The sequence below is a fragment of the Cebidichthys violaceus genome, unplaced genomic scaffold (assembly GCF_023349555.1).
Source record: "Cebidichthys violaceus isolate CVI_PGR_0920_01 unplaced genomic scaffold, fCebVio1.0.p SCAF_10, whole genome shotgun sequence".
In the NCBI taxonomy this organism is placed as follows: Eukaryota; Metazoa; Chordata; class Actinopteri; order Perciformes; family Stichaeidae; genus Cebidichthys; species Cebidichthys violaceus.
In genome coordinates, this window is record NW_027176263.1 from 6006649 (window position 1) to 6030428 (window position 23780).

Below are 23780 nucleotides of genomic sequence, written 5' to 3' on the forward strand. Positions count from 1 at the left end.
TGTGGCGTGTGTACATTGTGCAATTGCTGCTTGTGGGACATTTTGTAATTAGTGGTCTGAAGATGGCAAGAAAAAAAAGGGCATTTGAGTTATTTTTCCACATGGAGCTCATACACACATACAAACAGACTGCGGACACACACACACACACACACACACACACACACACACACACACACACACTGGTCCAAACCCCCCTGATACACACACATTGAGCATTGTGTTCCAGGTTTCATTTTTTACACAGGGACATCTCCACTTGAATTCATTGATTCATTTCAGCAGAAAGAAACACAGCTGGAGCCTCTGGGACGCAAACATTGCCGTGGCAGTGACTATGACGCGTGCGCGCACACACACACACACACACACACACACACACACACACACACACACACACAGATCATCCATCCTGCAGGTCATTGGGCATAATTCAGAAAGAGTGAAAAGCTTACCTTGCTCTTAGTGACGTCTATTCTGTTATTGTAGTTTCTAATAAACATGTTGTTTTTCTACCTTTCTGTAGTCACGTACTTCCACTCTATCCCCAAAACATGCAACTCTACTTCTTGGCATGTCTAAAGTGGTTGAGCAAAATAATCCATCACTGTGAATACTGTGTTTTCATTTATTTTCTTCAGCGTTGCTTCATATTTTGAATAAATTCCAGTTTCACTGGACACAGAAAAGCTTTATATTTTGAATTGTATAATGACCTGTGATTTCAGAGACCCCACGTTTGAATGGCCACACAGTAAATACTGTAAACAGTATGTTTGGTTGCATATGGCATGGACATGTAGTTAAGAGTTGTCAAATATAGTGAGCAATCTTCAGTAGTATCCTTTCTCTGCTGTACAAACTTCAAAATAGCTGAATTGCCTCAACCCATTTCAACACATGTATAGGAAAAGATACAAACTGGATTCATACAACCATGTCTTTGACAGATGACTGCATTGTTATTTGGTTTGTGGAGATTAAGCAGGTGAATGTAAGCAATAGGGTCGAAAACACAGCTATGTGCTTTTAAAGCGTGCAATTTTGATAAATACTTGTGGATCTTACTGTTCATGCAAACTTGGAGCTTACATATAATAAGTTCAAGTCTGACCCAAGAGTGTGATTCAAACTACAAAAAAGGTTCCCGCTCTGTCCTTACAATAACATCTTTACAGCCACCTCAGTTCAACCTCTTTGACATTTTTGTTAGTGAACAATTCTGCGTAAACATTTAAATATTTGACAAATATTGGACGTGATCTTGGTATCTCTCTCACTCCTCCAGAGTCTTTGGCTGACGCAGAGAGCATGACAACATCGGCGACGTGCATCCGTGAGATCCGTGGTGAGTCATTTTAATTGCTGTAACACGTCCATCATTGTTTGTTTAATAGTTTTTCATGCTCTGTTGCTTCTTGGTTTTCATTAAAAACATCTCAGAGAGAAATAAGTTCAGTCTCTAAATCTCGACTGAAGTGTTTGATATTTACAGGTGGCATCTGTGGTTTCGGTCCAGCTCATTAGCAGACCCGGGGACTGATGTCAGTCTGGTGCTGTTTCCTAAATGGAATGTGTGAGGTTTTTGGCCAAATATTTAAAAAATATATAACACATGCCTCAGCGAGTGAATAATCCATAAATCATCACACACAGTCAGTGCTCAGCCAACACTCGATGAATCTATCCTCTGCTATGACGGTGGTTGCAGTCTAACTCTGGATGGGATGAGGAGAGGAAAGGGTCGTCATGTTGTCATTAGCATTAAATATTCTTAGTTAATGTTCACTTAATATTTACACTTCATGGGATAAATCTGGTGATATTTTAAATAAAATCTGCAATGAACTGACCCTATTGCTCTGTGCCACAGACCTCTGTTGTTGTTCAAATATTATAAAAACACAGTGAGCCATGCTGTTGCACTGAGTGACACGTTCCTTCATTACAATGAATTTGGGTAATGTAGTTTATTTTATTATTTTCTGTACACTATCCTGCTATAACAATAAAAACACAATTTACTCCTTTTTGAGTAACATTTGCTAAAAACTATAGTGCCCAGTTTAAGGAAATCATTTATAAGAAATTAAGGAGACTGACAATAACATAATATGGAATATCACCAGCCTTATCCTTTAAAGTCTGATATTATATTGGAAAAAACTATATTTCAGAAAAAATCATGGTCCTTCAAAATCCACATCTTAGAGAAATAAGCAACATACATTTGGGATTCATATTTGCAGTAAAAATATTGGAAGCTGATGCTCATTTAAAATGTACAGTTCTAAAATGTGTGCCAAATTATTTAAAAATTGCTAAATAAATTATGTTTCAAGTGCACCTTCCAGCTACTGTACTTAAAATAAATAGAATTGTACCTGCCTATTCTTGTGCTCACACACATACATGTGTGTTTATATTCTTCAGTGTGCTGACTTATTATTAATAGGTAATAAAGCGTTACCTACCATCGGAGACAGATGGTCTGGCATATGTTCCTCTACCCGACTGCCTCTTTGGGCACAGTACACTCACACTCACACACAGAATGTAAAGACCTGGTCTTCCTCAGCATCCCAAAAGCCCATAATAAGAATGAGAGGGACATTGTAAGGATTAACATAGTGACATTGTGGACATACAGATGGGGTCTCAGCATGTCTCTAATGAATGTGGTCTGTGGAGCCAGTAGATCTGTCTGCTGTACTGTATGTGCAGAGGTTTATACGCTCCAGCTCCACTTATTGACTTGGCCTCAGTTCAGGTCCTACTAAGATAAGTGCCAGGTGATGACATGAGGGCTCTGCGGGTGTGACACAGATAGTTCTGAACCCCATAGCTCCCAGCGAGCATGCTCCTTATGTATTTCTTTATAGTCCAGAGGGGGCCGGGAGCCAAGAGGTGACAAATAGCAGCGGTGAGGAGGAGGCAAGGCCGTAAATAACTGATGGAAAACGATAGCAGAGATCCACAAAGGAGAAGAAGGAGTAGATGTGGAAGTGAAAAGTTTGCTCCGAGAGTTTTTGTACATCCCCATTTAGCAGTGGAGAGAGTTGGGAAGGGGAGGAGAGAGTAACGGCTACAGTAGTCCAGTCTGGGTAGAGACGAGTGGTAGCACAGAGACGGGGAGCATCCAGAAAGAAAGGCCTGAACGCTTGCGTTCCCCAGAGGACCGCGTCCCCCCAAAGTAAGCCACCTGGGCTGCAGAGAAAGAGGCAAAACAGAGGGCAGGGAAAAGTTAGCCAGCATCTGCGTTTTTGTGGCTGAAAGAGAGCTCATTCACATGGGGGAGTTAGTCATGCAAGACAGCGGGGTGCAGAGAGGGGACACGGTCAGAGGAATGCTAGCACCTCTAAGCCTTTACTCAAAACCAGAGTAATTAAGGCAGCTTAAGGCATCTCATTCTCTGGCAGTGCTTGCTTTGTTCTCCTGATCTTTGTAATCCAGCTAAGTCTATGCCAACTCTGCCAGGACCACTCACCCACACAGGCTGACCCATCGTCGTTGGGCTCAAAGCCCTGGTTGCATCTCCTCTTGGCGCGGCACTTATAGCTGCCATAGGTGTTGGTGCAGACAGGGCGGTCAGAGGGGCACACAGTAGGAAACTGGGTACACTCATCTTCATCTGAGGGAGGGGGAGGGGAGGGAGGGAGGGAAAGACGCTCTTTGTCTTGATTCAAAACAAGGACACAAGCATAGAGTGGTCAACAGAAACATCTTTGTGTCTTACCTGTGCAACGGCCATTCTCATTCAGTGCAAACCCATGACCACACTGTAAGACACAATCAGTCTAATTAGATTAAAAGAATCCATAAAACTCGATATATATATACGTTTGTTTAATGTGATTATACAGACGGGTGACAAATAAATGGAAAAGCTGATAAAATGAGTGGAGAAACATAACTAATGCAGATGCTTTCATTCAGATTGGGGGGGGGGGGGCTTGTGCTGGCATTGTTGGATCCACTTATGCCATTAGAGAGGAGGGTTATTGCTGATCAACACAAAGTTATTATGAGGGATCAACTTAATCCTACAATGAAATATTTCTGTGGTGAGGGGAGTGCTCTCTTCCAACATGACAAGAGAGGTCCCAGAATGGTTTGATGAGTATGGAAATTGTGTGACTCATAAAGTATGCCATGGCCTTCAGTCACCAGATCCCAACCATACTGAACACCTATATGAGATTTTGGCGTGACATCATCATCAAAACATCAAATGTGGAAACATTATTTGAAACAATGCAGTTTATTCATCTAGTCGACGTCCTGAGACTTAGAGAATCAAATCCAGTGAACATGGAAGCTGCACTGGAGGCTTCTAGAGAACCCAACACCTTACATAGACATTTTATGTTTTTTCTTTACTTGTCACCCAACCGTAGCATATTTAAGTTATCGTGATGGCTTTTGTTTTTTGAGTGGTAGAAACATCAGATAATCTAAGTGATTATCTGTGAGGTCTCATCATGACCAGGCTAACTGGGGGCAAAAATGAACCGCTGATCCTCATTAACCTCGCAATCTTCACACTTTGTGTGCAATGTGTTCACTCTCTCTATGCTAGAATAATACCTGGCCTAAACATTAGCTGTGTTGGGATTTGACTTAACACAATTTAATTGGGAAAAAACTTAAATAATCAGGGTATTGAAACTAGACTTTGACTCTGGTATTCTCTTCAACACAAGATTAGTAAATGAAGCAGATGATGCACTTACCATGTCAGTTGATGTTGTGATTCAGTGGCGCTCCTGTTCTCACAGACATTTTCAATTTGATTGGAACAAACCAGGTAATGCACTGTAAGCCAGGAGTTTATGAGTTCTTTTGAGCCCCCTCATCTCAGTGCAACACTTAAATGACCATTGGGAGCGCCAAAGAAGCACATTCTCCGATTTTGCACGTGGCTAAGCCTACAAAACGATCTTTGAGATGATGAGAATGTAGTACCATGAATCACCGCTGTACCTCTATTTCTACAGTAGGAGTGACTTCTTCCTCATCTCTTGGATAGTGGATCTCCAGCACCGTATTGATGTCTGAAGGCTCCAGGGGTCGCGCAGCTGAACGACCGTCTGGCCAGTACACCTCGACATTGGTGGCAACATCCTTACCTGGTCAGACAAACAGAACAGAACAGACACAACACACACAGAGGAACATTCCTGTAGTCATTCTCAAGGGCTCATAAAGCTTCCTCTCTTTTTCACTGACACAAACACAGTGAGAGACAGAGTGGCACTCTTCTCTCTCCATTAACTACTTTAATCAGGCATAGAGACAGCCCCTCTCCAGAGGGCCTCTGCAGCCCTTAATTAAAGTGGCATTTCTAATTTAAACAGATCTTGAGTTACCTTGCCAGACAGGGATCTACACAGCAGGTGTTCTGCCTGAGAGCCAAAGAATATTTCGCCTGTTCTGCACCCGTGGGACACCCTCTCATTTAGTGGTGAGGAGTCTATCTACCAGGAGTGTTGTTTTTTTGCAAATGTGGAGTTCTTTCCTGATGCCGTGAGGTGTAGAAAGTTTGCTCATTTAGTGTGTTGTGAGGAATCATCAAGCATTCAAATTGAGGGGCCTCCAATTGGACAGTCCTGATACAGAACAGGGACAGGAGGCAGCAGTGGCTGAGCTGCCAGGCCTGGTTGACCATCAGCTGACAGTCTTATGAGGGCAGAAGGAGACAGGGACCTAGTTTCTCTCAAACCAGGACAGCTTCCAGCTGCAGCACCTGTCCACCATCTCTTTTGTCCTCCGAGCTCCCTCCCACAGACAACTTAGTCTCCCATGGGTGTCCAGTCAGGCTGGAGGTATTAAAACAATGCTTTCCACAAGGAGCTTTCCTTTTCCTTCTGACTACTACTCTCTGTTCATTCTGTCTATTTCCCTTTTCTATCCATCCCTTACCCAGCTAAAGCAAAGAGCATTGCTGGAATGGTAAGTTAATTAATCGATTAATCAATCAACAGCGACTTAGTCAACAACATGAAGTCTGTTATGCAAAAAATGGCAAACAGTTGCTGGTTTCAACGACTCAAATTCAATTTGCTGCTTTTCCCAAATGTATATGATTGTAAAGTGAATATCATTGGGTTTTAGGCTGTGCATTAAAAAAAACAATCTGAAGATGTCATTGATAGGCTACAGGTTCAGGACAATTTTGTGTGAAATTAAAACTTACCAAGGCCAAAGTGGGCGACAGGCTCCATCTCACACAGGTACCCTGAGCCGCCGTCGATGATCCGTGTGTGTGGGCCGCTCTTTTTAGTGTACAACACCACTTTAGCTCCTCTGGCAAAAGCACCAAACTTGGTCTTGGGAATCACTCGCAGCCACGCGTTTGTAGTCCCCTAAAACACAGACAGAATGAGAAAAGGGAGGATTATGGTTAAGATTACACTACGCTGAGTGCCACGCTGATTTTGAGGCTTTTAATATGTCTCACAAACACTCACCTGGTTGACTCTGTAGACAGAGAGCGGCTGTGCTGCACTTTCACCGTGAGAAATCAGCAGTTCCAGACGGCCATCACCGTCAAAGTCTGTGGCTACAGCCCCTGTAACGATGCAACTAAACACTTCAGCAAACATACCTACATAACATGTATTATCCTCATGCAGGGGAGTATAATGTTTCAACAGTCATAGAACTAACTATGTGGAACAAGTCTTTTTTTTCTTTCTATGAAGCGCATGAGGAAGCCCTAGTGGAGCTCTGGTGCCATCTAATGGTGAGATGTTGGAATAGCAAGTATGAGGTTGTTGTAAGACGGCTGTCTGTTCTGCCACTCACCGGTTCCTCGTCCTTCAGGTTCTGATGCGTCCCCAATATTCAACTCTTCTATTTGGGGGTCTCCATGCTCTCTCCTGCTCACCCTATCAAATCAATATCACAGCAATTACTCATCAAAACAGTGTAAAACATCAATACTAATGCAGTGTTCAACAGTTATAAGCAGTGTTGGAAATAACCTAAGTTAATTTATTCAAGTTCTGTTAAATTTTTAGGTAGGCCTACTACATTTACTTGACAACTACAGTTAGTAGTTACTCTACAGATTGAGATTGTAAAAACAAAACATATGATTACGTTTATAAAATGTAATAAACTGTTACAAAGTAAACTACCTAAGAATACCTAAAGTAGGTCAAATGAGTTCCCCTCAACGAGTTGCAACATTAAATTGTTGCTTTCATGTTTATGCATCAGTGCTAATACTCCATTAATGTAATTTATAATAATATTATACCTACATTTTGCTGACAATACTTTCATACTTTCATTCCTCTTCACATCAGAAATACATTCATTTTTTTGTCCCTTTTGTATTTAATACAAGAGGGAAGCACTTCTTATATGATTATTAGTATGTGTTGAGACATACTTAATAAAATATGCTACCTTAAATAATTAAGCATTGACTTTGATGTATTTATTTTTTACTCATTTATTTTTCAATAATATTGTTTGTGGTTTTATTGGATTGTAATTGTCATCTTCCTAAAAAACATTTGGTGAAAAGTTTTTGTTTTTAATTACGCCCTTGATTTAAGTTCCTTCAGATAGACATGAGTTGGAAGAATTCATGCACATTGACTTTAGTGCCTTTACCTTTAGTGACAAAGCATTTCTATATCCAAGTTTCCTCAAGTTATAATTTAATTTCACAGTGCAATAATGTGCTGATCCTGCCTGTTAAACCCTTCAGCCCAGCTAAATATTGATTAGTTGTATTGTAGCTTGGGCACAATAATTTGAGCTTTTCAGTGCCAAGGAGCAGAGTTATATTAGCTGATTCATCTTCACACTATAGAGCCACAGGCTGCGGAGCAGTGACCCCTGTCGGACATCATCGTAGACAAATTCTCCACCAGTGACCTGATCCAGGAAACCTCTGGGGCTTACACTGATTATTGATATTCAGTATGAATCATGGCAACTTTCATCATTGCTTCCGTATCTTGTTCAGAAAAATATGCCAGATCAGATTTTTATTCAGACAGGATGGGTTTATAATACTATTAAGACCTTACAATTCATATCTCATATACTGTATTGCATTTTGAAGGCTGAGTTCATTAATATTATCTAGAGAGGAAGCCAAACCGTGATCCAAAAAGAGACCTAAAACTGTCTTAATGAAAGATTCATTCATGTGTGGAGGAGGAGGCGGGATGCCAGACTAGATAAATATCCTTGGCTGGGAATTTTAAATTCTTCTCAGCTTCCAAGACATGTTTTAGAATATGAAATAAAGACACAAGAGTAGTCCATTTACCTCATGAGCAACAAGCTACTAAACCTAAGTATCATACTTGTATAACGTGTGTATCTATATATGTATGTGTATTGTGTTATTTCTGTGTGAGAACCTAAAGAGCCTGTTGGCGGAGGGACCCCTGTAGGCGATGTTATTGAAGAAGACCTCCATCTCGTTGTCATTGTCGAAGTCAGCAGCCATGACGGTGCGAACCGGGGACGGCATAGAAAACTTCTGGGATGCAATGTCCTGAGAAAGAAAGAAAACGCATGGTACATCAGTGAAACACACACACACACACACACACACACACACACACACACACACACACACACACACACACACACACACACACATGCATTTACAGAAGCCAAACACATGCATTTAGTTTTTTTATTAATTCTTGAAATGCCTTTTCAACAACCAAATTGTAATCAGACTTGACCTGTCCTGCAGATGTATGAATCATCAAAATGTTTCTTCATTGCAATGCTCTTCACATATTTGTGCATAAGGACATTTACTTCACACCTAAACCTATTGGTTTCTCTCATATTATTCAGTTGGTTTCTCTGGGTTTTTTTCCCCTTTTTGAATGAATGTTGTCGTAAATTAAATATTTATTATTATCGCTTTGGGGTTAGAGAAAGGTTTAGGGTTATTTCGTAATAATCCAACGCTTTAATAAAGATACAGTAAATGTCCTTTTTCTTAGTCTATATGCTGATGACAGCATATTCTAAAATTATATTTTAGTATTTATTTCTTTGCTGGGGAAAATGAGGTTTATAGACAAAGTGCAACGCAGGGTATAAGTGTGATTTATGCTTGCTGCATCCACGAGTGTCACAAGTGTCCACAAGGCCAAAGTGACGTCACTCCTACAGACCCTTTGCGTCCCTTCGCGAGGGTTCTTTGTAGTCTGTTTTCGGTCGTCTTTGCACATCTAACGTTTTCAAACTATGGAGATGTTTGCCGTGAGGAGAAACCTACACAGAGTTTAAAAGATCCCAAAATTTCCTATCACGGTTCCACGTCAGCACGAAGCTTCAGACCATCACAGAGACTCTCACGTATCAGAGGATTATCACTGGAACCTGTTGTTATTACAGCTTGCATCCTATATGTGATGCTAGCTGAGTGTTGTGTCCACACTATGAGCAACAAAAGCAACAAAATCCGCCTAGCGTGGCCAGCTACATTGTTGCAAGTTACTGTTGAAATGTTGATCAAGCACTTGTTGATGTAGTTATGTTGCACTGGGAACAAGCTAAAGCCATTGCTTTAGATGGAATGGAACTGGGTAAAACAAAATCATATGATTGGTTGACGCTTCACTGCGTCATTGGAGCGCTAAAGAAAAGTTGAGATCAGCTCAACTTTATTTTGTAGCACGTCGCGCCCGTCACGTGTCGGGTGTCAGCTTGCAGCTTCATGTCACCGGCTTCCATTGAAAATGACTTGTCGCCCGTAGTGTGAGCACAGCATTGGTGACTAGAGAGACTGTTCCATAACAGGAAGGTCACAAGTTCAATCTCCACAACATGTCCATCAATAATCAGGGTCCAGTCCTTGAGTTAGACGTCGATCTGTCATCTGCTCACTCACTCACCGTAAGTTACACTGGCTGATAAAGTCTAAAGATAAAAACAAAGGACTTTTTTTTTTTTTTTTTTTACATCCTTTGGCATCAGAAAGACTGCTGCTCCGAAAAAGTCTCCTCAGCAGAGTAGTTTTTGAACAAGAAAGTAACGGATATCTCTCCGCTTCAGTGACACGGTGATAAGTCGGGGAAGAGTTATAGAGCAGCCCTTCACTCCCTCCAGTATTTACTCCCTGTTTTAATTATAAGGCTCATAAAGCCGGGGCTAGGGAGGGCTCACAGTGACCTTCTGCTTCTCAGGTGAAGGAGAGGGGATGGCCAACTGAGGGCCACAAGGGAGGGCCAGTTCTACATTTACTTTATTACAGGGTGGATGAATAGATGTTCCATAAGGAAAGAGAAAGGGACTCTCACCAAACAAATATGAAGCACAGACACCTAAGATTTAAAGAATTTAAAGAGGCGAGATGGTTTCAGAAAAAAAATAAAATTTCTTCCAATAATATTTTCTTTAATATTAAATTAATAAATTATATTTTAAATGTGTTTATTTGAAAGCATGCACATATAATACAGTACTTTATTACTGTTTGATAATTTGGAAAAATCTCTTTAAATACTTACTATTTACTGTATGTGTGAGTGTGCATTTTTATGTGTGTTAAACCTACTGCAAGGAAAACCTCGGCAATAGATTTTAATTAAAGCACAAACAGGCCTAATCTGCACGTTCTACTGCCCAGGCAAGCTGCTGTTTCAGCCCAATTTAATTAGCGGTTTACTGGAGTGATACAACAGCTTCATTATACATGCCAAAGGTCAACACGGCTGGTAGGAGTGTCAGCTTGTGTGGGGGGAAGGGGTCTTAAATGTGTTGTGGATTTGTGATTTAACAATCTTGGTTTAAAAAAAAAGAAAACATCGGCTAGATAATTCAATTTGTCTTTTGTGTGTTTGTGTGTATATTAGAGTGCATTGTCTTTGTGTGTGTGTGTGTGTGTGTGTGTGTGTGTGTGTGTGTGTGTGTGTGTGTGTGTGTGTGTGTCACACTGATGGAATTGTCTCTGGGCTAAGCATCACACATTAACCCCTTATTTGACCCCTATAAAGATGTCTCGTGTGGCGTTTATCTCTTTGGGAAAAGATGCAGTCGCAGCTGCTGACAGATAAATCACTGAGCACAAAACCTCCGCAGATTTACACGCAGCAGAGACGCTATTAACCGTACTACACAAACACATGCACGCTGCTGGCTGTCTCACAGGAGTTGTCTATAGTTTAGTTTATTGAGTAAATCACCGTCCATCCCTCTTTAAATCCCACTCAATCCCAAAGTGAGCCAGCACCGACTCATGCTAATTCACAAGCCGTCCGTTAGCATTGATAACTCTCGTGATTCTTAGAGTTAATAGGTGAGGCTTGCCGTCTTTGTGCTGCTTGTTGATTAGACATTGATTCTGGACAGAGAAGAAGAGAGAGAACCACAACCTCACTCTGAAATGCCTCTGCCTGATATCCTGAGAGGGGAATCACTCGATACAAAGACTGTAGACTCTAAATGAGTGCTGGTTACTCTTGATTATCCACAGACCGACCTGTGAACAGTTTTCAGGTTTGTGACAACATGTACATTTGGTCATTTGGGTCAACTGGTAATAAAGGCCTCAATATGCTTCAAACAACGTGCTTGTCAGTTTGTCTGGTGATGTCTGAATCTAGGGTGGGGGGGGGGGGGGGGGGGGGGTGCATCTGAAGAATTTTAAACTTTTCAAAAACCAACAGTCAGACAATCATGCCCAATCTACGCAGCTACTGCCCTGGTGTGAAGGTGTGAGAGTTATTACAGTTTCAACTTTTCTCTAAAGCCCCTCTTGTTCACAATTCATATAACTACTTCTGTCACTGTTTTGTGTGTGTAACTGAAATTGTCTGACCTTATCCCTTTTCATTGTTGTTTTGCCGGCAGCCTTATCACCTTACCTTTTATGTGAACATTTGGAACAGATATATACAACCAGCCGTGTTTGTTGAAAGCATACTGAGACCTTAAAGCCTATTGATTTAAGACGTTTTTGTTAAACTATTGGCGTTTTGTGCATTAGCAGTTGTTAAATACCCAGGATTGACTGTACCCACCTTGAACTTCTGTTTGCGGTTATTCAGCTGCATATACAGGCGATGAGGTCCATTCCAGTTCCCATAGACGATATCTGTCTTGCCGTCACGGTTGAAGTCTGCCAGAGCAACCCCTCTGCCATGCTGCATTGGATCCTCCACGCCTACAGGTATATGGTAATACACTCTATCAAACAATAAAGCCTACCTTGTGTTCTGTTTTTGCAGGATGTGTCTGTGATTAACTGTTCAAAGGCTATGATCTGTTAAACTGTACATGTTCCTCTTACCAGCCAGCTGCGCCACATCAGTGAAAGTTCCATCTCCGTTGTTCCTGAACAGGAAGTTGGGACCGTACTCGTTGTCGCAAAACACATCGGACAGGGTTTGACTGACAATGGGCCCCACCACGACACCTCGCCCTCCTGCACAAACGGAACAGAGAGACAAGGCTCAACAGTAAGAGAAAATGAGTCAGTTAAAAAGAGTGTGAATGGACTGTTTTAGTAAAATTGAGGTAGGATTGGTGAAACAACGGAGTGAACAGAGGGAGAGAGACCAGCGCCACGACAAAAGTGAACAGCGAGAGATCATTACTGTCTTTCCAGACCATTTCCTCTAAGCATGGCAGGTCTCTGCTGACACAGACACTGACTCTGATAGGCTGCACACACACACACACACACACACACACACACACACACACACACACACACAGATAAACACATCTAGGCTCAGGCGCAAACAAATAAAAATAATGCAAAGACGCAACACATGCTGAGAATCTTTTGTGTTAACCAAAAGCTAACAGCAATTTTCTTATGAAAAGATCTTTGTGACTGTTCTACACTCTCAATATCGCTCCAGGATTTTCCAATGACATTCTATAAAGTGAAGTGTCTCCCTAAAGTGTCTCATCTGAGACCAGTGGAGTCTAATTATGGAGTTGAAAGGGCTTTGATTGCCCTTCCAGTATGCAGAGTCAGTGCTGTGAGTGAGGACTCGCTACTGATTTACTGGCCCGCTCCATCAGCCCAGACAAATATCACTTGCCCCCTATGGCCATAAACCACTAATGTCCCTCCAGAGATATGTAACCATTAGATATGCAACTTCGCTGCCTGTCCCTTTGCTCTGATTAACGGCGGTTTGATGACAAAGCCATCCACCGTACATCATTCACAGCAATTCTGGGCCGTCTCACCCTGCCCCTCTGGTGGCTTAGATGACATCTTGAATGTAAAAAGATCCATTGATGAAGAAGATTGATTCTGTTATGCTCAAATACAAAGTCGTCTCCCATTTCCAAAATTTACTTGGACATCAGCGTCAAGGACTTTTCAGTGGTCACAATAAAGTATCACGGCGGCAGCGCTATTATCAAAGACACAAATCACAGTGAAATCATTCATTTTGGCATTTATTGTTCTCCTCTTCGATACCAAAACAGGTATCCATCACAGGGTTAAGTGAAATGTTGATCCAACTGAGCAGAGGTGCGGTGATGAATTTCAGTGCTACTTGTGAAGTAAAAACAATCTATTTCAAGGTCATCAATTCAGCTTCAAAACCATTAAATGGCAATTCAGATTTTTTATTTTCTCACAAAAACAAGAGCTTTTGCAGCTTAAACAACAGCTTAAGTTTAGTGACAATGCAAACAATAAAAATACAACAAATGGTCGATATAAAATAAAAGATGCTAGGTTTCGGTGGGTGTGAGAGGCAGTTTATGGTATGTGTGCAAATGGAATAAATTAAACTGTTACATTTCATTTTTAGACACCTGTATCTTCCTTAAAGAGAGGATTATGTGAACTTGCTAAAATGGATTTGGCTTTTTGGGTGAATTGTCAACTAGAAATGTCCGACAGGGAAGGATGTTTCTCACCAGTGATTTTACTGGCGACTCAAACCAATCAGTAGGAGGGTCAGGAGGGATTCTTTGACCAATCTTTTAAACAACAATCAGCCACTTCCTGTCAACATTAAAAACCTTTAACCTCTGCAGAAACACTTTCAAACTGACTGAGCTGTGTTGTAGTGAAGTACGTAGTTGTATCCACACCTTTAAAAGTCTGGGGTAACCACAGCAGACTGTGATGGATGCCATCTCTGGGCCGTTGAGCTGGGCTGATGTATGTGTGTGTCGCCCTTCGCCTTCGCTTCTGTGTGACTTTGGCTGGAGTAAACAGCTGACAGGGCCAAAAGAGCCCACTAACACTTTTCTCTTTTTCTCTCTCTCTTTCTTTTCTCACGCTTACAGTCATCTTGTTCTCTTTCATCTCTTGCTTCTTTCTTTTTTTCCTCACCTGGCACCCCTCCAGCACCCTCACTGTACTGAAGTCCTATATTTCAGACTCCATGGGTACAGCAAGCACATGCTCTTAGAATCCACTACAGATGTCTGTGTAAATCAGACTGACAGTCCAGTAGTGCTGGATGAAGGTCTACGTCACACACACACACACACACACACACACACACACACACACACACACACACACACACACACAGTAATTTCAGCATACCTACCAGTGAACTTATTGACTCCAGCCTGCTCTGCCACATTGGAGAGGGCAATGACGCCCTGTGAAAGATCACTGGCTGCCTCATCCATTTCAATAAGAGCATGAGGACCCACGTTGCCACTGGCATAGTTGGCTATGTAGATGGCATACCGGCCTGTACCCTGGAGGAAAAAAACAAAAGGGTTTACATTTAGATTTGAAAAATTCCAGAATTTGAACATACCTGCAGCTCTCCGTTCTGAACACATCTGCACATGCTTCCATAGCGTGTGCTATGTGCACACGCCATATGCACACGCCATACAGTAACCTGTATAAGTGCTAGTCATTCATTTCAAACATCATCCCAATCTTTTTGTGACCCCCCCCTTCCCTTCCACTTCCTTTTCTGTGGCTCTCAAGATGTTGGTTCCTGAATATGTAAATCTGGCCATGAAGATATTCTTTCATTCAAAACTGCAATAATAATTTGTTGCACTTCTTTCAAATCGTTGTTTGATAAAATGGAAAATTCAATTATAGCCAAATACAAAATTGAGCACAGTAGCTCTAAGTAAACTAAAACATGATTACATATGTTATTCGAACATCTATTTTTTTGGGGCTATTTTTGTGAATATTATGCACAGTTTCACCTTCTCTCAATCAACCCTTTTCTTTCCCCTTTATCTCCCTTTACCATGTTTCCTACCTTTTACACCCTCTCTCTCAGTCTCTCTCTCTACTCCCTACTTCCTCTGCCTCCCTTTGGAGATTAATTTCACACTCCATTATCAGTCAGAGTCCCTGCAGACACAAACTCACAGACGGAACCACACTAATAGACTACACACTGGATTCCAATGAGCTTTCCCACCAGGCCTAACATATTTCAATCAATACAAACACATGCACATATGCAAACACACACATATATACACACCATTTCACTGATAGCTGTACTGTATTTTTACAAGACAAGAAAAGTAAATGAGTCTAGTTGATGTAAATGTCATGAAGCGTCACATTATGGCCTGCTGAGGTGGGAGCACACACACACACACACATGAGAATGAACTACAACAAAAGACCCGAAGGCCACTGGCAGTTACTTAACAAACTTAAAAGTCAACGATTTTTCAATAAGTCTTCACCCAAGGCTAATTTCTGTCACCGGAATTGGCATTGTGAATAGTGTGACATGCATGCCTGCAAAGTGCATGCAGGGGCAGGGATATGAGACTGCGTGCCCTTTACATAAGTCTTTACAGCTATCGCTGAGAAGCCTGAATGAGCTATTACCTCTAATATAGCATTTCCATTTTTTGTTTTGAAAGGTGCTTCTTATCGAGCTCATTTCAATTAATCTGGCTTTTTAAAATCCACTTATTATCCGAATCTCGCTCTTGCCTGCCAGCGCAAAGTGAACTGATCAATCAGTTCAAAGTGAGTCCCCTCAAAATGTCACATTCATCACTTTGTATAAGACTTATGCTGGGACGTCACTTTCAAGGAGACTGGGAGGGATGAAACAGTTGGATGACCAATTATCCCTCTTTTTTCTGAACGATAACACATTATTTATGAGTAAGCAAGAGCAAACACATTAGCTACCTAGCCTATTATACAACATGCTCCGGTTTTGGCCTATGCAACCCTCTGTCGTCGTTCCAAATCTGTTGTAATAATACTTGCTCAGCAATAGGAACATGTATTCTCTCTTCCGTTAGTCTGCATGGAAGAACACACATCAGGGGTTTGGCTTCCTCTAAAAGCGTTATGCCATTAAAAGCAAATATCTTTCCAATCAGTCTGGCAGCTGCACAACCTATTCATGTTCAGTGAGATGGGACTCTGGTTAAAAAAAAAAGATCTATTGTAATCCCTACTGTCCTCTTCCCACTATCACTTTCTTTATCCAATCCCCTGATTGGAAGTGAGAACTGTATGCGCGTGTGTGAGATAAGAGACAAAGACTGAGTGTGTCAGTCAGAGAGAGTAAAAAGGGAGTAAAAGAGGGAAGAAAACAACAGAAAAGAGACTGAGAGAAAATGCTACGGGCAGAAAGCAGTAGTGTGCAGTCATCACTCCACCCCTCGTACGATGTTCTATAAAACAAACGAGCCCTGGCTTCTGTAATTACACTGGTGCGATGGACAGAAGAGAGAAAATGGCACACCATTCCCCCAAATGAACTGTCATAGCACATGCAGAGAAGGGCGGCGTAGGCAGGGCATGAGTTATCACTGGTAAACAAACAGAAGCAACCATGCATGTACGCAGAAGACACTCTGGGGAGTTTGTGTGTGTGTGTGTGTGTGTGGTGTGGATCTGCATGCACTCTACTTTTCTTGTGTGTTTGTTTGTGTGTGTGTGTATGTGTGTGTGTAATACCTTTCTGTCCACACAGGCCACTGAGCGCCCAGCCATTCGGTTGGCCACATCTCTGTGTTCGTTAATGTCATCGTTCAGCAGATCTTCAAAGCGTCCATTACGGAACTTAAACAGCTTGTCAGAGTATGTTGCCCGACCTTGATGCAGAGAGACGCATAGTTCAGGAGAGGCAAAGATTGTTGAGAGAGTAAAGAGGTGTTATCTAATACAAGAACCTTGGGTGATTGGAAACACAAGAGGTTGTTGGGGCTGAAAGTGACCTCTATCATTTTTAGGTGAGGTGTTGTAGTTTTGACAGTGTGCACTCTGTAGCTCTCCGATTGATTAATAGCAGCACAAAGCGTATCTGTTATCTGATGAAGATAAGCTTAATATCTGCATACTGATTCTCCTGCTTTGTCACCGTACAAGAAAAGAGGCACGACACTTGTGAGAGTGTGGGCACACATGCATTACTTTTGTGAAAACGTCCCAGTGTGTGTGAAAGCATGGACTGTACCAGAGAAGGCGTTGTTGGTGTTAAGGACATAAATCTCCTCCCGACCGTCTCCGTCGATGTCACACGCTGTCACTCCGATGGCGTTGCCTTGGCGGTCTCTCAGGGCGTAGAACGGGGAGCTTCGGTTGTCAACAGCGATGTTGACAAGCCTTTTCTGCTGCTTGTTGTATTTCAGCACCAGGTTTGGGCCGTTGTAGCTGTCAACAGGCACCAATAGCACAGCTGTCACATTTGCATTACATAAGAGGAATTTTGAAAACTAAATCATGGAGTGGAATTTTGATCTACAAATCACTAGTAGTGACTAATGTTGCCTAAAAATCATGAAAACAATGTTTATGTTTTTTTAAATTTGTAGATGAAGATCCGTAGCCTGATGGCCTCTGGCTTGAGGCTACACTAGCCACTACTAACAATCGCCAAACAAACTGTCAGCATGTAATGTAACTCAGTAGAGTTGCATTATGGGAACTATAATTGACAGCAAGTCTCAAACAACAATTTAAATTGTCCCAAAGTCACTGTGAACCATCAAAACTCTAAATGTTATCCTTTTACTTGGTTATAATTCAGATGATTAGGATAGAAATTATTGTATTTTATTTAATGAAATTCTTGGAATTAATAGTTTTACTTATAAATTATAAGCTGCTTAGAGCTAGTGTTACAAAGGTCAACAGATCATAACTCCCTCTGTAATATCTATTTTATGTTGCAGTGAAAAAATAACCTTCAAACAAGTGTATTTATTCAAGTTTCTTGCTAAATACTCAATTTTACAAGATTACATTTGAACACATCATGGTAGTGTTATAATTTACCTTCACCAAATACTCATACTTATTTTGGACAAATTGCGGGCTTTTTTCGCTGACTTTCACACTGAATGTTTCGTCTGTGTATTTGTGTGTGTGTTGCTGACATTACGGTCTGCGCCGGTGTGTGTCAACGTAAACACCGAGCGATCGGTACATCTCTAGTAGGAGTGCAACGCCACTCTTTGAAGTAGTTTGCTATTACTAAAATTCAAAACATTCTGTATCAAATTACATTTTTATAATTGGCATAGCTAATTTTCTTTAGGGTACCAATTAAATCAATCATCCTTCGACTGCACCAGGGTCATTGTGATGCAAGGGGAAGCCTTTTGCATAGTATCTTGATGCAAAAGGTTCCCACATGGTTAATGTTGTATCATGTGGTAAAGGTTGTAAAACTGTCACAGTTAGATTTAGGCGACAAAACTACTTGATTAAGGTTTGAAAAAAGAACATGGTTAGGGTTGAAAATAAATGCAACTTAATGCGAGTCAGTGAAATAGCATCATGTCACATAACATCGTCAGTAAAAATGACTAATTACTATTCATTTCAAACGGGACACGAACGCCGATCCCCTGGATGAAAGTGTTTGAGGCTAGACTGCCAAGGATGTATGTTTGACATAATCTGTTTGACAATAAGAGTGACAATAAAAGAGGCCACAATGAACAAAAATCGGATCTATCAACACTTTAAACACTCTTCTCTGTTCTGAGTGAATAGTCAAACAAAAGTGGGACCACAGTGACTTCACGTGGCTTGTCCCTCCTTCATCTGTATAATAAAGAGTGTAAGATTAACATAAACTGAAACACTCTACCCTATGATTCTTCTAACCCCAATGAAATGACATCCTCTATGAGGTTTAGTGATGCCCTCCTGTCCAGGATAGCTGCTGAATAGGGTGTCTGAGCTGAATGACATTTATTAAACAGGGTCATTTTGGTCCATCTATATTCTGTTAAGCATTGGGAAATTCATTGCCGCTTCACTGGATAGAGGCAGGCTTGCCAAACTGTTCCCATCAATGGCGCTCTATCCAATCACATCAATTTTCATCAGCTGAGTGAGCCTCGGGCACACTACCATCTCTTGTCTTTTAGTCTTTTGCCTTTGTCTTCAACCTTTAGCTCGGAAAATGACAATGCACTTTTGTTTCAGCCTCTGATTTAGAGTTAGATATCAATCATCACTTAATTAATTGCTCTAATTGCGTGTAAGAAAAAAAGTATTGTGCTTGTGATATCAGGGATTTAGGATTCACTAAGCTTCAATGAAGAATATTAAAAGGCTGCTTTGCACAACCTGCTTCCCCCTTTCTCACCCAGCTACAAACATCTCCAGGTCTCCGTCCCCGTCCACATCGGTGACGGCCACGCCGTAGTTGAGCTGGGTGGGGTTGTTGTCATAGTCGGGAGGAAGGACGGTCTTGGTTATAGCTGAGAACATGGGCTCTGATCGCTGAGCCGAGGAGATGGCAGGCAGGAACATAACCAGCCACAACAACATCCTCACCTTAAGGAAAAAACACACTGTTTTTAACAGATGAATTTGAGGAGGGCTACTGCCCTTTGTCTATTTTGCTGCTTCAAAAACCTCTCAAATGCATTTTCCAAAGAGCAAAAGTGCAGCAATAATAGGTCTGAATTAAAAAATTAGAACAATGCTGCTGCTGTTCATCTGTAGAAAACACACACACACACACACACACACACACACACACACACACGTAAAATCATCACAATTCCCATTACACACATTACTCTTCGACTGAACTACAGCACACTGTTATTCTGGCTGTCGAGGCAAATGAGAATCTGAGAAGCTGTAAGTCATACACTTGCAAACTGCAACACATGCTCTTGTTGCTAATTCTCCAAATCCATCGTGAGGCAAACATCAGCGGATAGTTGGCACAGCATCCTCCAATACTCAGACATAAAGATGAAGATATACCACCACAATCAGCAGCGTTCTGCAGACTTAGATCTGAACAACCCATCACAGGCAGACGGCTGAAAAATTACAGGACAGAAAATCCATACATGGAGCAGGGCATTAGCCAGAGGCCAAGTGAACACAGAGGAAACCAATGATGGGATATAACAGAACTGAGATGCTGTTTCCTCAGAGACGGGGACCAAGTCTAAACTGGGCAGGCTTTTTTTGGATGAAAGGAGTGTGTGATGTATAAGTGTCCTTTTAGTGGCCAGTAGATAAAAGGTGGACATGGAGGAATTGATCCAATCGACTTGTGAAGTGCAGGCAGGTAGAGGTGAGCTTTCTGATGCTTAAACTGAAAAGAGAGAAGAGAAAAAGGGGATAAAGGAAAGAGAAAGGTCACCTCATTAAGGCTAAAATAAAACACTCATCACCAACAGCGCTGCAAAACTTCACACACACGCACACACACACACACACACACACACACACTTAATGGCATTTACAAGCTGACTACTTGATTTGCTCTGCCAGTGGATTTATGTGCGCAGCCCTCGTCATAGTGCTCGTTCCATCTGTAATGCCATTGAGCCGTTCCCATTTCTGCTGCTGCAAATTTCCCATTTTCTTCTATGTGTCCAGGTGATGTATGGCTCTTTAACATCTCCCTCAACAATTCAATTTAAGATAAAACCGCATTGCCGTTTGAGTAATACTCTCAAAAGCACGTCGGCCGGGAGAGGAAGCACCTCCGCTGACACCTGCAGAAATATGGTCCGGGCTAATGCTAGCTCTGCTGGCAGGCGGCGCAGTGATAACGCTGGCTGGAGAGCTGGTAGCGATGTGTAGACTGTGGCTGTTAGCAACAAGGGTTAATTAACAACACTGGGAGCTCAGGATGAGGCAGTTTCTCCCCATTAGAGCAGGATGTAATGACAAATGGGCTGGGCAGTTCCCAACTATAGAATGCAGCTTTACAGACTGTCTCCTATACTCCATGTTAGATAGGGCCTGCAGGCTATAAATTAAAAGAGAAGGAAAAGGAAACTTGAAAAGTAAAAAGAAAAAGTGTGGTGGAAAAGGGTTCGCTCTTTATTTGTTGGTTGACAATCCTTTTAAGATGAATAATTAGATGAGCAAACAACTACTCTATAGTCACATGTGGGCAGCTGAAATTTAATGTCCATACTAATAAGGATAAAGTATGCCAGGGCTTTATTCCCATGGTTGGTAGGTAGATAGATCCTGATGCATCAGTCTGTGTGTAGTTTTTGAACCCCCAGTACAGCATATGTACCCTCCACTTATAGGCTTCTGTTTAAAATTCCAACTGATACAGGCACAAAGGAGCTCTTAAAATGATTCAATTTGCAGCACTGAGCTCTGTATTGTCAGACGGTAGCTGCTCACACTGAGAGTACAGAATTATAATGTGATTATGATATTTTTTACCAATGATTTTCATCACAGTCTAAACCAAATGTGATAACTTTGATTTTAAGGATACATGAAGAATCCAGAACAATGGAGTTATTCCACTTGATAAGACAAAAACATACAACTCCATATGGACACAATCTATTCTGTGGAGCAGTCAAGAACATATCCAGTTAACATGAATATTCCGGTTTAAAGTGCTATCCACATGGTCACTAAGATACGTATAGGACTGAACTTGTGTAATTGGCTGGTTTTGTATAACCACTGGACTGTGATCATCAACTTCAACTGTAGCATATTTCAGTTCAACACCTGTCTGAAAGAGAAAAAGTTAAATATTCCTAATAGTTCAGCCATAAGAAGTAATAACTGGAGAGAAGAGGGATGTAGAAAAAGGACAGATTGGAGCAATTGGGGACCGGCCAGATAAAATGGTGGGGTACTACATCATCCATTCAAGGACATATAGTCGCTTTGCCCCACGTTCACTGCAGTAAGGTAAGGACACCCCACTTGAGTTGCCAAGTAAAGTTGCAATGTGACTTTTCAACAGTTGATGCACTAGGATGTTACATCTGCTGGATCAACAACAGTTCCACTATAAGAACAGGAAGCATCAAATAAAGTAATTTGTAGTAAAACAGCCATGAAATAGCCTTGAGAAAAAAAAATCATTGTTTGAAGCAGAGAAATGTTTGCGATTTGGTTATTTATGTTGGCATTAAGAGGCCATTACCACAGCGTGCAACATCAGCATGTGCTTTCTGGAGCGTTCAAGCCCAGCTCTGATCCTGATAACACTGCGACAAAGAGCCTGCAACATCTTCAATTTCAAACACACGCTTCCAAAGGCTCTTCTCTGTGAAGGACACCCTCACTGCAGGACACACACACACACACACACACACACACACACACACACACACACACACACACACACACATACAAAGTGCTGCACCAGTCCCAGTGAATTACACTTAGCAGTCACACTGAGCATTAATGTTAAGCTCCAATTCATCCATCATTTACCAAAGTGGATATCACACAATAAAACACCTCATTCCAGCAAAGACGTGCAGCAACTCACTATAGAGCCTCAACTGCTTCACAACCAAACACTGATCACATCTTTTAAAACATTTGATGGACAAATGATTATTCAGTTGCGATTGTTGCAGGAGTTTTAAAAAAAAGTTACACACTTGAATTTCTGACCAATGTGATAGGTGACACTGTATAACTTTTGAATGTACGATGTGTAATAGGATGCATAATAATAATAATAATAATAATAATAACAATAATAATAATTAATATTACTATTATTACATCTAGCTATATATAATTTTTTGTATTTTTCAAAGATTAAATGGATTCAATTCACAATTCTAAATGAATAAAAGTAAGAAAGCAAAAAGCAACTAATTGAAAATAAGAAACTCTTGGGGAAAAAAAATCCACTGTGTGTGAAGCAGTGATTCATCCGTGCAGGTGATAATATAATAGTAGGCTATTACGCGCTATCTGAATGAAAACGGACAATCAAGCATCGTAATCTGTTCAATTAGTATTCGCTCTGTGCAGAAAGTTGCTGGCAAATCCGGACGGCGATCAACTTTCTATCGGCTCTCTCTCTGCAGCAGATCCCTGCGGAGCGCGACAGTCATCCTGAACCAAGAGGAAGGCAGCAGCTTCAGCAGCAAACTCAGGTACTCACAGATGCAGAGACGCTCGGAAACTCCGACAAATCCTCCAGCGATTGACAGCAGCCAGGAGAGAGAGAGGGGGGGAGAGGGAGACTATGTTATAGTCAGTTCATTGTGCGGTGGATGCCGCAGTTATCTCAAGGGTTTTCCCCACTTATTCCCTTTACACAACTTCCAAAAGATTTGCTTTATGAAATTACTTGTGTGATATTTCAGCCAACCGCCGGACAGCTTGTGCAATATTTAAACACACAGCCAATAACAGCGCTGGATAGCAGCAGGTGGGCGTGTCCCCAGGTGCTCATTATAATGCTGTCAGCGGGGCGCAGCTGGGAAGAGGATACATTCAGTACCGTCTTTATTTTTGTATTTAAGTATTCATTTACATGTGGACCAGCTACCGTAGATCGATTAGCTAATGATTGTATTATATTATATAAATGAATATAGATATATGAATATATATTCATAATCAA

The 23780-nt window shown here is 41.4% G+C and overlaps 2 protein-coding genes across 4 annotated transcripts in view; one reads left to right on the plus strand and one right to left on the minus strand.

The window, feature by feature from the left end:
* The window catches only part of golga7bb (golgin A7 family, member Bb), a 26429-nt gene extending 19135 nt beyond the window's left edge, over positions 1-7294 (plus strand). For 2 of the 3 annotated variants that reach the window (XM_068722479.1, XM_068722495.1), the window contains one exon: positions 1289-2097. The gene's annotated coding sequence lies outside the window, so the exon portion shown is untranslated. Of the gene's footprint in view, positions 1-1288; positions 2098-4997 lie in introns of those variants that run through there. The other variant, XM_068722487.1, reaches the window with a different exon arrangement.
* Positions 2062-19726, minus strand: crtac1b (cartilage acidic protein 1b). Its single transcript, XM_068722442.1, has 14 exons — positions 19542-19726; positions 17397-17593; positions 16898-17034; positions 14529-14685; positions 12284-12418; positions 12015-12157; positions 8388-8524; positions 6808-6890; positions 6471-6571; positions 6197-6365; positions 4984-5129; positions 3737-3779; positions 3488-3631; positions 2062-3207 (listed from the first exon to the last, which is right to left on the minus strand). Exons 1-14 carry the CDS (start codon positions 19724-19726, stop codon positions 3086-3088), a joined length of 1899 nt encoding a protein of 632 aa, XP_068578543.1. The 3' UTR covers positions 2062-3085.
* Positions 19727-23780: the final 4054 nt, after the last annotated feature.

Coding starts and splice junctions, on each gene's coding strand:
- crtac1b (XM_068722442.1), bottom strand. CDS start 19,726: ATGTTGTTGTGGCTGGTTATGTTCCTGCCTGCCATCTCCTCGGCTCAG. Junction 17,594..19,541: donor CTGGAGATGTTTGTAGCTGG/GTGAGAAAGGGG, acceptor GCCTGTTGACAG/CTACAACGGCCCAAACCTGG. Junction 6,366..6,470: donor CTGTCTACAGAGTCAACCAG/GTGAGTGTTTGT, acceptor TCTGTGTTTTAG/GGGACTACAAACGCGTGGCT.